A 15,896-nucleotide genomic window follows, 5' to 3' on the forward strand; every position below is an offset into this window, starting at 1 on the left:
ATCACATTTTGGCTCTCGTCGCTCTCGGTAGTACTACAGCGGCCGTCACCATGGCAACTTCAGAACGCCTCTGGACTTTGACAACAGCGGCAAATGCAGAGATCTGGGACGATACAACTCAATATAAGAAGTTTTTGTCGACTTTTTATCGACTTTATTAATTCTTTAAGACCTCCTTATATTCCAGCAAGCTTTACTGATTTGCGGTACAATTTTAAAAGAGAGACACTTGCTTTTAAAGTGATTATTAGCAGGATCTAAAGTGAAATGTAGCATTAGTAAGTTTTTATGGAGGCACTATTTTATGTCAAATAACGTTAAACAAATGGATTCAGGAAAACTACTGCAAAGAAGAAAACCGGAAATTCCCACAATTAAATCAGCAACAACTGACAGAAAACAACTGGAGGTGATATGCTTTTTGTTATGATATCGTATGTAACGTTATATTTTGTCTAAAGTATAGGTGTACTGTACATAGTGACACTAGATTACTGCTATATTAATATATATATATATATATATATATATATATATATATATATATATATATATATATATATATATATATATATATATATATATATATATATATATATATATATATATATATATATATATATATATATATATATATATATATATATATATATAATCTAAATAAAATATCTTCCTTTAGGTCAGTGCTAAAAATATTGAACTTATTAAGGTGATTCGTCTCCTTGAAGACCCTTTGACAGTAAGTGAAAATCACATTTTGACTTTCTAGGTTTATTTGAATTATAATATTGTGTCTGTTTTAAGGGTAATTTGAAGGAGAGACACCTCTTAGTATTGAAGAAAATATTGAAGAGAAATCCATATGGTTTTGTATCCTTTTTACATTTATGATTTTAATTATTAGCCTAACATTTTTTTCAAGCTAGATTTGATTTAGTAAGAGAACAATCTGTTTTAACAAAGTTAAGTGTCATTATAATACAAATACTTTTGTAAAATCTGTATTATTATTTGAAGAAGCCTGTTTTGGTGTATTGTTTCTATCTTGGTTTAATACATCATGTGTGGTGACTGCTGTTTGTAGTTTGCTTTTGTTTAATTGTCAGCTAAATTGTCACATTTTCCCAGTGGCTGTCCCCTGGCACTGTCATGGAAATATATGTGTTCTTATGCACTGTGAGCATGGAGGCAACCTTCATCCCCATGGCTCCAATTTAGCCCTGACGTGACTCTCAGCTGTTTCAGAAATAACCTCAGCTTTGATGACAACACTTCACATCCCTCTATGGGATTCACGTATTATGCATTTATAACCCAGACCTCAGAAAACCTCCTGAAGTATTTTAAGCTCTTAAAGGACCTGAAAGGCTTGGCCAAAGTATTTGACATCTGTGCAGAGAAATCAAAAGAGGATCCAGTCTATCTCCCTTTCTTGTGTGAAGCAATTAAGTTATGCAGGTAATTTCACATACTGTATTTAATATTCACCTACAATTTAATACATAAGATAAATAAAAGTGTTCATTCTTCCATAGGCTTCCCTTCCTGAAGGAGAGGGCATCAGATGAACCTAACTATGCCCAAGACGTCATTTATTTTTTGTCACAAATCGGTGAGCTATACATCTTGTAAGTCACTACTTGACTGCAGAAACATCGTATTAACAGTGTGTTGGCTGTGCAAATACAGTATATTATCCAAAAAGCACAAAATGTTTAAAATAAAATAATCTTATATAGTAGAAATTTGTTCATACATGTCAATTGCTTAAGGAATAGAATTGTACCTAAAAAAACACAGAATTCTTTTTCCTTTTCTGAGTCAGTTAAACATCCGTATGATTCATTTGCCACTAGATATAATTTACTATTTACTATGAAAAACATAAAATAGTAGTATATGTGTATATTAAAGTTTTTATATTAAGTAATTATGGTTTTATTTCTAGGTTATTTGATGTATGTGCCTTGTCCAGATGTCAAGTTGAACATCATTGAGTGTGTGAAGTCCTTCTATCAGTTTGTGACTCTCCGACAGCTGCCCGATGGTACGCAGAGGAGACATGGGACCACAGCCAGGCCTTTCCACTTTGAGAATCGATTTTCTAAACTGCCCCTAAGTGAGGCTCTGTGGCTCCTGTGGTGATGCAGTTGTGGTTTTTGTATGGTTCTGTGTTGGTGGTGTTTTTGTGTTAGTGAAATTGTTAAGAGAATTTTATGGAGTACTGTTATAATAGATTAATAATAAATTTTATTCGACAGACTTAAGAACAATGCATTACACACATAGGGTATTTTGCTTTTAGGAGATGGATATTTGAGATGTATAGTGATACTGCAATAGCTGAATTTTAAATATATTCAACCACACCACAAATTTCTTCCCACCCATTGGTTTCATAATTATGAAAAGGTGACTTGTTGCAAAACAATTTAAAATTGAAAACAAACAAAATATTTCTTTTGAATGGTGCTCAAAATGTCATACAACAGGAAGCTGAAACCCAAAAATAGAATGTATGAGTAATAATACATGAAATTTCTATTCAGACATTCTTCTTTTTCACTGACTCATGTTGTTGTTTTTGTCAGGACTCCAGCCCACGTCTCCAGGGTATAGGCTTCAGCTGCTGGAGAAAAGTGACTTGTCCCAAACACTGGTCTTGTCTTTGGCATCTGTGGACCATAGACCTGACATCAAACTACAACTGCTGCAGGCTCTGAAGCTTCTCTCTTGCTCTTCTGGTCAGTATTTATTACAGAGGGTTTTAATAAACAAATCATAGAGGATTGGGCTTCTGTATGTTTACTATGTATTTAAAGACAAGAGTAAATTAGAAGTAAACCAGGCTAAAGCCAGAGGTAAACAAGACCAAACCGGGACTAAAAGAGATATAAACACATAAACTAGACAAAACTGGAATTCAAGACTAAACCAGGACTGCAACTGAGGAAAAACATGCATAACCATGTATAAACAACAAATAAACCTGGACCAAAAAAATCTAAGTTTGTTTGACAAACAATTAAAACATGTCAATTAAAAGATCTGGTAGACAATAAAAAACAGCAATAACAAGGACTCTACAAGGTTTAATATACCTGGTATTAGACTAACTACAGCTGCTGCAGGCTCTCAAACTGCTCTCTGGCTCCTCATTATAAGGGGAATAAAAAGATGTTGTTGTGACTTTTGTACTTTTCCTAATATGATATTATAACCCCAGTTATAACCTAGTTTTCAAAATCAAACCAGCATTAAAATGGATATAAACTAAACTTAGCTTCGAACTAAACCACAATTTGAAGCAGAACTATAAGATCACCAAGGAATAAACCAGGACTAAATCAGGTAAAAAAAATCTGCCCAGAATTAACCAAACCAAGAATAAGCTAAAATGGTCATCTATCAAGATGACGTACTTCAAAAAGTCAGTGTGCGGCCTTGCATGTTGTTGATTGTATGAAAGTACCTGAAGGGCATAATGCGTTTGAATCAAGCAAAACAGTGATTAAGTGTCCTTGAGTCAAAGTCAATGGATGTCAATAGACTTGCCCTTAATCACATCTTATATGTTAAACAGACCTGAACTGTGGGCAAATACTGAAGGCCCGGGGAGCAGAGAGCATCTGTCTGTTCATGAGCGAGTCCGAGACCTTTGGCCCAGTCCTGTTTCACTCGACCGAAATCCTCTGGAACCTTCTGGGGAGCAGGAACAAGCACAGAAGCTTAGCTCAACTCAGCACCATTGAGTGTCTAGTGTATGTATGAAATTTGTAGGGATTTTTTATACTAAAAAGTATTGAAACTAGATACTCATTTGTAAGTATTGTAAGCAAGTAGCAATACTAAAAAGTCATTCACTGGACAGAAATGAACCTTTCCTGATTAGGTTTAGAATGAGTTTGAGCTGTATCAGAAGTAGTATAAGATCACAGAGTAGTATGGACCACTATGGAACCTACCTGGATGACTGAGGGATTACCCAGATACAACTACAGATGGCGATATAAAAGAAAGTACTATTATTCAATGTTGAAAATGAAATTCTGTTGTCTAAATAAGGAGTTTTTTACTATCATTGTGGTAATGGAATCAATATTAAGTATTGACAGCACTATCATATACTCTCTACTCCAATCTATAATCTCCACATACATTTACAGAGGTGGGAAATAGCTCATGTAACTGTGAGTAGATTCTTTGGGTCATTGTATTTTTGTGTAGATTTGTAAACCTGTTCTTTGTAACCGAGTATGATTTGAGGAATGTACTTGCAACACTTTGTGAGTGCAGTTCAAGCCCCAAGCACATCTGTCTCACCACAGTGTTTGCTCCTTTCTATGCCCTCAAACACTGCATCTCTACACTAGTACTACTATAACTGAATACATTTTTAGCCGTGTAACTGTACTTTTACTTCTGTGCAAATTTTCAGTAGTCTTTCCACCACTATACATTCACTCACAGTACACTAGTTTTGTCAGTATTATTTCAAACTTGATTAAAGAAAAGGCTACTAGAGACCATACTAATTGGACTATGGGTTTGTTGTAATACAATAAGATATGTACATGTAGCACATATTTTGTATTATTTATTCCAGATCTCTGAAAGAAGCTTTTCTGCACCAGCTGTTGACAGCTGTTCACCATTCAGAGCTGAGCCTCAGAAATGACCTGCTCGTCCTTACAACGTTAATGGCTGAAAGCAGCAACAGTTTGTTCATTGTGAGTTCACTTTTACTGGAATCTAAAAGTAACATTTAGAATTGCTCACATATTGTCTTTTTCAGGAGAGTCTCTTCGCCAAACTACTCATATCATTGTCTACATACCCAGAATGTAAGGTTCCATTCAGTATAAAAAATATTCTTTGATATATATCTTTGTCCAAATAACTTATCTTTTTTTATATATTTAAGTAAAATCTACCAATCCGTTGATCATCAATTTAAAGATGAACTACTCACATGAAGACTTGAAAATGAAAAAGATGCTTCTAAATCTACTGTCCTTGATGTCTATGGATGTGGCTGTTTTGCAGGTACATTATAATACATGAGCACAACTTAAAAATGTACTATGTAACATTTCTGGCCGAGAGTCCCCATCATCTGCTTGTTTCCATGGAGATGTCATTGCTTTACCTAAAATTTTACACAGTATGGCAGTATGGCAGTAATCTTGTCTTGTCTATACATGGAAATAAGCCACTGACACCACTATGCCAAGTTACATGTCAGGGCTGTCGAAAGCCAAGCCTTCTCCCAAGAATGTTTTCAGGCATTTTTGAGCAATAAAAGCACGTGAAATTAAAAAAAAAGAAAAAAGAAAAAAGTTAGATGGATCAGTTTAATGCCATACTGTGGAACATTCCTGTCAAAGCAATAACCTCACTCTGGAGTCCCCGACCAGAAAAGGCACATAGTGCACCTTTAAATTTGTGTTGAGGTCATAATCCCAGAAGAGGGGCAAGTGCCAGTTTATCCTATTTTTATTACATTGTATTTTCAAAATCAATATCAATTAAATTCTCAAATGTTGAAAAAAAATCTGCATTTTAACAATATTCATTATAGCTTCTCCCCATCTTATATGCTTATAGAATGTTGTGATGACATCTGAAACATTCTCTGTATTTTTGCATTGCTCTCTTCTTGAAGCTTTACAAAGAGGAAAACGTGCTCCTGTCTCTTCTGCTCCTCACCAAACCTCCGCCTGCCTCCCCTCGGATTCACTCTGTGTCTCATGGCTGGTCCTCAGTTCAATCCCAGGAGCTGCAGCTGAAGGCCCTGGAGACTTTGTGCTCTGTCGCCCCCTTCCTGTTAGACGAGTACATGTCCTACCACGGCAATGCCTTTGTAATGCGGGTGATGGACTGGTGCACTCGGGAAGGTTAGACAGCACAGGGGACAATGAAAGTCTAAATGGATTATATGCGGGATATGACAATATTATTTGCACTTTAATGTCTTTTCAACCTATTTCAGTCAATAGAACCGGTCTGCACAGGTTAAGACAAGACAGCACAGTGAACTTTTGTATTTTACTTTTGGATAGAAAAAGGTGTTTACTTTTGGTAGTTGCAGCCTCTTGATAAACTCATAAGGACAAGAAACAAGAAGAGATTTTGACATAATTTATAATACATAATTTACTCTGTCCAGTTCAGAATATTGGCGTCACCATTTTCAATTTATCTTTATTTTATATTGTTGCTGATTTTTGAAAAATATGGCTTTTCATGGAGACATAATTCACGAGGTGTTAACCCTTTTTTGTCCGTGCTGAAGATAAACACATGGAAAAGTTATCAACATTTTCGCTATTTTATATTTGGGGGTTTTGTGGTGTGAGATCTTGTCCCATGTTAAGAGTCATAACTGTATTTCTCTCTATTTCACCTGAAGTCCCTAATCAGACCCGAGGCTTCAGTGGTCCTATAGGAGATTGTAGAAAGACCCTGCTGCACTTTTGCATCAGGCTCATCACCACAGTCACTTCACAGGGAGAGGAAATCGTCAACCAAGACCTGTGCGACCAGGGCGCCATCAGTGACCTACTGGGTACAACAACACACAGTTTCATCAAGCTTACAAATTTTGCATGAAGCTTACACATTTTTCAACAGTAAATGTAAATGTACTCAAACTGCGGTATTTCATTCTCCCATACACACATTCAGGAGACAACGCAGGTTAATGGTGCACAATGTAACTTTTCTGCTTGTCTCATGAAAATGTTATTGCTTTGCCTGGAATGGTCTACAGTGCGATATAAACAAACATTTGAATAAACAATATAATTGTTTATTCAAACTGCCAAAAATACTTGGTTGAGTGCAGTTACATGTTTATCTCCATGGAGATTGAGAGGTTGTATGCTATACAGTGGAACATTACAGGGAAAGCAACAGCATATCAATTTGTATTCAATTTGTTTTAATTGCCAAAAGTGGACAAATGCTTTTCCAGCTGAGCTTCCATTTCTGTGTTCTTTAAAATATGCCTTAACTCTTTCCCAGGCATTTTGATGCAGATAGAAGTGAGCTCTGATGAGGACGATGCCGTTTCTTTGGAGATAAAATCCAACATTCAGCTCATCCTCTCTGCACTCTGTGAGACCGACATGTACAGGAAGGTACTAGGTTTTCACTGGTCATAGAAAATTGGTGCCTCTAGAAGATCTGCTTTTGCCAATTGCTCAGCCATCTTGTATTGTTTAACACATTCCTACCTCAATACTTACAGGAGCTGTTTGGGTCTGAAGGAGTTGAAATGGTCATTCACTTCCTGAAGAAAGGATGCAATCTGTTTTACAGCGGTTTAGGGCACAACAAACTCCTCCTTTCCACTGTCGACTGTGTCTGGTCGGTATATCGTCTTAAATTTACTCTGCAATTGATGTTAACTTTGTACTCAGTTATTTTCAAACATTTAATAGCATAATTATTTGTATTTTATGTTGTCATAGGTCTTGCATTGTTGGCTGTTACACAACTGAAGATTTCTTTTTGGCCAAAGAGGGAGTCTGTTTATTGCTTGATCTGCTATGTGTATGTTACTCTTTTCACTATTAACAATTTTCTTAAAGGGGCACTGTATACATTTTTTTTCTATCTCCATGGAGATGTTATTGCTTTGCCTAGAATGTTCCACGGTATGGCATTAAGCTGATCTATGTCAATGAAAACAAGCAGGTGGTGCCACTAGGTCTAGTTACAGGTCAGAACTATGAAGAAAAGAATAACATCTCCATGGAGACAAGCAGGTGGCAAACTCCCAACCAGAAAAGCTACACAGTGCACCTGTAATCAATTTCATAACTAAGTTTTCAAAAGTATGACACTGGTAAATGTATCTATTGTAATAAATATTATGTTTTCATTTCTTTCAGTCGAGTCCTAAATGTGTCCACAGCCTCATTTTGTCCACAATCCTGGAGTTATGTGAAAACCCGAACACAGTGTCCCATTTAAGGAGCTGGAAGGACAGAAGGGGACAAACCGCCCCTAGAGTCCTACTGCAGACATGGAGGGAAGAGGAGGCCGAGCTGGGAGTGCAAAGAGATCAGGAAGGGTGCATCACAGGCAAGTCTAATTCCAGACAAATTGTATGTGAGATTTTTTGTTTTTTTTTATCATTTATGTGCTTGGGAGATTTGTGTTTAGTGCTATTTTTACTTTTGTTCCCCAAGCCATCAGACTGTACAACTCTCTGGCTTAGCACAATAGCACTTTGAACCTGATAAACTGTTACATCACGTTTTATCAGTTTCAAGAAATTGTTTTTATGGTGTTTAATGATTTATGTATCTAATGATTGGATGTTGTTGTCTAGCTGGCAGCTTTGAAATTTTCTTTGGCATTAATATATTTTTTTATCAGTCTATCTCTCTATCAAACTGAAATCACCAGGATCCATATCTTTTTGTCTTAATTGGAGGGACGTTACATAAAGATTAAGTAACAAATACAACAGTAATATGTAGCAGTTGTAGTAGTATCAAATTTAGTCACTTTTAGACATGATAGTTACAAAAGTTACTCATTTTATATTTTATATTTTTTCATTTTACTCATTTTATATTTTCAAATATGTATATTTTTATTGTGTAATTTTTTATATAATTGCAAGAGACAGACTAATTGGAGAAAAAAGTAATCCTTTTGTATTGTGTGTTTTTATTTATTTCCTGTTAATCAGATCCCAAAAAGCCACTTTGTCATAAGCAGCAGGAGGACACCCGAAGCCTGTGTCTCGATGGATTATCCAGTGCTTCGATTTTGGAGTTAGGAGAGAATCTGAGGTCCAAAATTTACCTGATCTTCTATGCAGTAGGTAAAATCATCCACTGAACACTTCTCTTTTATATATATGTCTACAGCGTTTAAAGTATATCATTTATTCTACCCATTGTTTAAAAGTATTGAATCTTTACAACTGGTACATGATATTTTTAGGATTTCATGACCTTCCTGGATTATCATTTGAGGACTATTTGACATTGTGCATTGTCAAGCGATATCTGGACTTTAAGGTACATGCATTTTATTAGTAATTTCATGAAATCGGAAACTATTCTTAATGTCTGTAGTATGTTGGTGGTGGCGGTGCTAATTTAGGCTTAAAACCTAACAGAAATTGCAAATATTTAATATGAGACCACATGGTGGTCTATTGAATAAATTTTTTGGAGTAATAATGTCTTGTATCACCTATCAAAACACTGCTTTAAAGAATAAACAAACCTTCTTGTATATATTTATGATAATGAAACAAGCTAAAGTATTTTTTTAACACCAGGTTATTGTTTAGCGTGCTTTTGACTATTGGGATCCACCACAGTCTTCTGTATTAATGTATTAATGGGAAACACTTGTGTATGTGTGTTCTTGTTGCAGGTTGGAGAGGTGTGGGACGAGATCAGTGCAGAGTTGGCTCATGAGGGCATCAGATCCATAACTCCAGACCGACAAAGTTTAGAAGCCATCTGTCAAATATCAGAGGACAAAGCCAAAAGAGTCATGGAGAAACAGAGCAGCATCCAACAGAGACAAGAGAAGGAAAACCTCAGCCAGGAGCAGCTCATGTACACTGAGGTGAGGGGACAAATGTTTAAAGGTGCACTATGTAACTTTTCTGCTGATGACATTAGAGGTATGTACTGTATCTTGTTTTATTCAACTGCATGTTTTATTGCTCAGAAATATCTGAAAAACAAACACAACATGTATTCTTACTGTGAGTGGAGTTGCCTCTTCATGGATCTGACCTGTAAATTGGCTAGATTAGTTTAATGCCATACTGTAGAATATTCCAGGCAACATAATAACATATCCATGGAGACGAACACTTACACATACACCTTTAAAATGTAGTATAACATATATTTAAACTGTATATTTTGGATTGAATGACACTGGCTTTTTGTGACAGATCAAATCTCACCAGAAACAACAAGAACTCGTCAAAAAATCTTGGAATGATTATGTGTCCAAGACGTCCAACTACGAGATTCTGAAGGTAAACCAACAATGTTTCAGACATGTAATGCTTCAACATTTATTGTTGGTGAAAAATTAAAATGTAGCCTGGGTGACTGTGGGTTGCCATAGATATTTAAAAGCAATACATATATCGACCATTACATGTTTCCTTTTGTACAACAATGAATAACTCTGAGCCTTTTCTTAAACAGGAAGTGAAAGCTCAGAGAGAGTTTTCCAAAGCTAAAGTGATGACTGAAGAGGACGGAATTCACCCTGTAAAGGTATTTTCAGCATTGCGTTGGAATAGTTATATTGGAATAGTTATCATGGCCAAAAAATAACTGACAGCATAAATGTTAATATAAAAATTATGAATACCTGTACCTGTACTGTAATAATTCTACCAGTCATAAAATTGTTACTATGGAATCCGCTGCCACTATTGTAGTTTTGTTATAAGGCAAAACAACAGTAGTCTAGATAAAGACATCATGCTTTTAGTTTACATTTGATCTTCAGTATATAAATCTATTTGAAGTACTGGTATTTTGTAAAAGTTATGTGTGGACAGCTGTAGAGTGACTGCCATCTACTGGCTGATCTTTGAATTCACTTTTTATCCATGAAACCTCCAAATATCACTACATCTTTGTACTGCAACATTATTTGTATTTGACTGTATTTGACAAATCAAACTTTAATTCTTAAAACGGGTTCACTAAAATCAAGGCTTTGTTCCATTACATTTCACATTATTTTTGTACATTTATATTTAGCTTACAACATACAATGTGTAGAGATATATTTACAGTTGGGAGAAAGGGCTTCATGTATTCTAACATTACAATACTAATAATGACTTTTGTTTTGTCTCTGTAGCACTTTGTAGGCCAGGTGTTGTCTATGGAGCCCACCGGAGCAGAGGGACCAGAGGGAGTCAAAGTGTCTTTAGCCCGAGTCTCGGTCAAGCCTGTGGAACCAGACCAGGTCCAGACCAGCCAAAACCCGGACCACGAGTACTTCAGACCTGTCTCTGTCAAACACTGAACAGAATACACACATAAGATTAAGTCAATATGGGATGGTGGACATTTTGATTGCACCTTTGAGGAGAAGAGACACTGTGGTTTTGAATGGACAAAGATCAGGACGTGGACACAATCAAAGCCTTGTTGTCTGGAGACCAATGAACAAACTGAGGAGTCTTTATAACTCAACACGTGTGATACAGCTAAATAGAACTAAACCATCTACAGAATAACATTGTATTCTATTAAGATCTATATATAAACATGCACATAGTAATGAACACATAAGCTATTTGGTAACACTGCAGTCCATGGATAGTTTTCCAAGGGTTGCCAGTATGCAGCAAGTTCAATAATCCAGACAGGAGCATTAACTCAAAATATTGCTTTAAAAGAAACACTGACATGATATTTAGAAATGTAATGTGCAAATCCTATTCAATTTATGATTGGTGTTCAACGTTGTGAATTTTGTATTTTTTACTATTGCTTTGGTTACTAAAGCTTTACTTTACCCCAACATGTCACAAGTAGAGGATATTTACTCACTTAAAAGATGCTGAAAGAATGATTTGATTGTGTCCAAAATCATAACAAAAACTTTGTAGAACAAGTAATCAGTCAATTAGTTAGTATGTTGGAAGCTTGTGTTGGAAGCTTGTGTTATTGCTCCAGTAAATATATTCATAATTCATTAGGGAGGAGTGTTCAGAAATCACAAAATACTAATCTTTCAAAAACTATATTCATCTCTCTTGCATGTTCTGTTTATATAACCTCAAGCTTCAACACACAACTACTAGACAAAGGCCTGGCTTATATAACCCCAAAATGACACTCCCATTATATTATTTATTATTTGTCCCAAGTCAATTCACATCGATATGCAGAACATACCTTTGTAAATGTTGTTAATGTATATTTGAGTGCGTAAAGTATAACTAGAAAATGTTTTGTAATTTTTGTCTTATATAAGTGACTGCATTGAATTAACACAGTTGTGAATTGAAGCGTGTGCCTTCAACAAGCCACCTTCACTCCTCCCTCTTCTCCGCCCCTCCTCTTCTTTATCCCCTCCCATCTACTCCCATTCCTCCCCACTCCTCCTTCATCCTTCCTCTGTTCTCTGCTCTCCCCTTGTCTACCTCTTCCCCACCCTTCTCTCTTCCTCCTTTCCTCACTCTCTCCTTCTCATCCTCTCTCCTCCCCTCTTCTTATCATTCCCCTCACTCCATCCCTCATTCCCCTCCTCTCCCCCTCTCGTCTCTAAACATTCTATCTTTTCTTCCACTTCTCTCCCCTCTCCTCTTGTCACCCCCCCCCTTCCTGCTCCTCCCACCCCCTCCCCTTTGAATTATTCCCTCCCTTCCTTCTCTCTGCTACCCCCTCCCTCTCATCTCCTCTCTCCTCCATCCATCCCCCTCCTCTGTCTCTTTCTCCCTCTCTTCTCCCCCTTTCTTTCCACCCTCTTTCCCTCTCCCGTTCAGTGTTCACTCTGTAACGTTTTGAGCAGATCGTCTGTGACAGGTCCACTGTCCTTCTCTCTTTGTGCATCGGAACGTTCAAATTGGATCTATGAATGGGACGGAGTGCACAGTGGACCCTCTTTAGTCTGACCAAAATTTATTCATTTAACACGTGGGATTTGGCTTGATAGAGATGAGGAAGGTAAGTTGAACTAGGTTTCAACTTTATATTGACTTATCCTATTGCTTATATTGTATCTTAAATTACTTATTTATTTTGGCAAAGTGGCTCGTTTGAATGTTTTACTCTTTTCAAAAAATCAAACAGTTTAGTCACAGTGCACTTATGGTATAACACTATGGGAACAACAGTGTGGTTCAAACTCCATGAAAAGTATTTATATATATATATATGGTTGTGAACTGTAACTCATAGTTGTCACACTTTACACTGTATAGTTTTTCATTAATATGAAGTATTATAAGTTTAGATTAATTTGTTCATTTCGAAGTAGGTCTTGAAAAATGTGCATGTTATCAAATACAACTGAGCTTAAAAAAATAACTATACCTCACTCTACATTTTTATTCATGGTCAATGGAAATGACGATAAATGTGCTTTTTCACTTATGCCCTGCAGGTGTAAAGTTAAATCTGCAGAAATGATCATCAGACTGGGGCGACTCACACCAGGATACTTTCGCCTTCTTCAGGTTTGTGATATTTTCCTCTTTCCACCACAAATACAAATTAATTAAGCACACATTTTTTTTCTCTTTTTTTAACCTTTTTTTTTTTTACTTAAACTGATTTCACAGTTTATGCTCCCAGAAATGCTAGACAGAACTGTGCAAATAAATATTTAATATCTTATATAACGAGGCGGGACTCCACCTCTTGCTGCTGACGTCTTCAGCTCAGAGCAACAATGACCTGTCCTCAATAACCTCACTTTTGCGTTTTTTGTTTTGTTTTGTTGCCTTAAACAACTAATACATATTAATATTTAATATTGGGAGGTCTATAGGTTTTGTTTCACTCTATTAAAAAAAAAAAAAAAGACCTGTTTCTCTTTATTCCTTACTTACATTAACCTATATTTTATGCCTATTAGAATAGAATAGAATAGAATAGAATTGTCACTATACACATGTACAACACCATACACATGCACAGCGAGATTAAAAACAACTCACCCTCCAATACAGACAGACATGGGACACTAGAACACAATATAACTAAGATAGCTAGTGCCAGACATTAAGACATTTAAAACATTTAAAAGACCCCAGACTACAACTCTCAACAAAATTTACAAGTAAATACTGCAGAGTCACATACTGCACTGAACAAGTATTGCAATATATTAGCTATTGCACTAATAAATGTTGCACTGTGTTAAATATTGCACTACATTATATATTGCACTGTATTAGATATTGCACTCAGTCAGACATATTGCACCTTATTAAATATTGCACTATATTAAATATTGCACTCAATGAAACTTATTGCACTCAATAAAAATATTGCACTATATTAAATATTGCACAAGTCAGAGGTCAGTGCATAAGTGAATTCAACAGGGTTATGGCACTTGGGAAAAAACTTTTTTTGAGTCTGGTGGTCCTTGCTTTAATGGCCCTGTAGTGCCTTCCCGAGGGCAGCAGGTGAAACAAATCGAAGCCAGGGTGGGAGCTGTCCTTAATAATGTTTTTGGCCCTGCTCAGGCAGCGGGAGGTGTAAATATCCATCATCGAGGGGAGAGGGCAGCCGATGATCTTTTGGGCTGTCTTGACCACCCTCTGAAGCCTCTCTCTGTCCGCCATGGTACAGCTGCCATAAAAGACTGTAATACAGTATGTCAGCAGGCTCTCCATAGACGCATGATAGAACGTGAGCAGCAGGCTGGGGTCCAAATCATATTTCTTGAGCACCCTCAGGAAGTATAGTCGCTGCTGAGCCTACTTGGTGATAGCTGTTATGTTCTCAGTCCAGGATATGTTTTCTGAGATGAGAACACCAAGAAACCGGAAAGTGTGGACCAGAGCACACACTTGCCATTGATGTAGAGGGGAGCGAGGTCTGTGCTGTGCCTCCTGAAGTTAATGATGATTTCCTTGGTTTTCTTGGTATTCAGAGCAAGGTTATTCTCCGAGCACCAAGCAGCCAACTTCAGCTCATATATGACACAATTAGAGATATTATAAAATTATGTATGAGTACATGTTATAATCATGTTTAGCTTAATAAACAAAAAAAAAAATATATATATATATATGTATGTATGTATATATATGTATGTATGTATGTATATATATATATATATATATATATATATATATATATATATATATATATATATATATATATATATATATATATATATATATATATATATATATATATATATATATATATATATATATATATATATATATATATATATATATATATATATATATATATAATGCTGCTGTTAATGAATACTCTTTTCTGTCCGTCATCAGAGGCAGGTCTCGGGTGAGGTCCAGCTCCAGCCCCAGTTCGGACTCCTGGACCCCATTGCCATGACGATGGCTGCAGTGGGCCTGGGGGTCTCTGTGTACAGCACCAGGCAAATGGCATTCAAACACACATCTTAGTCTAGACCTGGATCAGAACCAGGATCAAGACACAAGACTCAAGAATGAACCAGTATCAAGATCAGAAACAAGAGCAGGTCCAGACCATGCAGCATGAGGCAGATGTCATTCAAACTGAGTTTAGACCAATATGATCAGAAGATCAGAACACAAGTCCAGACTGGATCAAGACCAGACCGAGAGACCAAACTGAGAGAAAAGTGTGTTCATGTGAGGGTCTATGTATGTCAGAGGAGATGGTATTATTATGATATTATGACTGAAGGTAAAAGTAAGTGTTCAGAGTGAAATAGTGAATTTTTATTTATTTTATTACTATTATTATTATTTTATTTTTATTTTTTTATTTTTTTATTTTTTTTATAAATAGTGAACAACACGTGTATCTTGGCATGGAATAAGAACATTTTATGGGATACAGAACCACTACAAATCAATGGGGAAAAGTAAATATTACAATTAATAATACAATTAATCAATCAGAGAACAAGCTATTGGCTTTTCAAAAGACAGAAAATGTCCAATTTGTTGCCTATATGTTAAGTAAATGAACGTGTAAAAGTAATACGAATTAAAACCGCAAGTGGCATCGGGGTGTGCACTTCATCCTCCACTGACCCATCACTCCCTAAAGATGGTGCTTATGCTCCATGTGTCTCTGTGTTATTGTGGCTTTGGGCTGTACTTGTCACTAAACAGACAAAGTCAACACGATTCATTGCCATGGCAACACCATGCAAAATATGACTTTGAACCCCAGATT

The 15,896-nt window shown here is 36.2% G+C and overlaps 1 protein-coding gene across 1 annotated transcript; it reads left to right on the forward strand.

The window, feature by feature from the left end:
• The first annotated feature begins 305 nt into the window (after positions 1–305).
• LOC117379102 (cilia- and flagella-associated protein 69-like) lies at positions 306–11,294 on the forward strand. The gene is made up of 23 exons (XM_055225319.1): positions 306–409; positions 680–739; positions 805–870; positions 1,349–1,458; positions 1,536–1,612; positions 1,949–2,047; positions 2,592–2,744; positions 3,584–3,761; positions 4,607–4,730; positions 4,796–4,844; positions 4,925–5,046; positions 5,666–5,897; positions 6,413–6,568; positions 7,027–7,142; positions 7,253–7,371; positions 7,476–7,557; positions 7,899–8,091; positions 8,708–8,842; positions 8,965–9,041; positions 9,406–9,603; positions 9,941–10,027; positions 10,203–10,274; positions 10,873–11,294. The coding sequence occupies exons 1-23, from the start codon at positions 326–328 to the stop codon at positions 11,038–11,040; spliced, it is 2,757 nt and encodes a 918-aa protein (XP_055081294.1). The 5' UTR covers positions 306–325; the 3' UTR covers positions 11,041–11,294.
• Positions 11,295–15,896: the final 4,602 nt, after the last annotated feature.

This window comes from Periophthalmus magnuspinnatus, chromosome 11 (assembly GCF_009829125.3).
Source record: "Periophthalmus magnuspinnatus isolate fPerMag1 chromosome 11, fPerMag1.2.pri, whole genome shotgun sequence".
Taxonomy (NCBI): Eukaryota; Metazoa; Chordata; class Actinopteri; order Gobiiformes; family Gobiidae; genus Periophthalmus; species Periophthalmus magnuspinnatus.

Bases quoted from the DNA above. Each gene is read 5' to 3' on its own strand.
- LOC117379102 (XM_055225319.1), top strand. From the start codon at position 326: ATGGATTCAGGAAAACTACTGCAAAGAAGAAAACCGGAAATTCCCACA. The intron at 871-1,348 runs GTATCCTTTTTA...AAGTATTTTAAG, and splicing joins AGAGAAATCCATATGGTTTT to CTCTTAAAGGACCTGAAAGG. The intron at 3,762-4,606 runs GTATGTATGAAA...TATTTATTCCAG, and splicing joins AGCACCATTGAGTGTCTAGT to ATCTCTGAAAGAAGCTTTTC.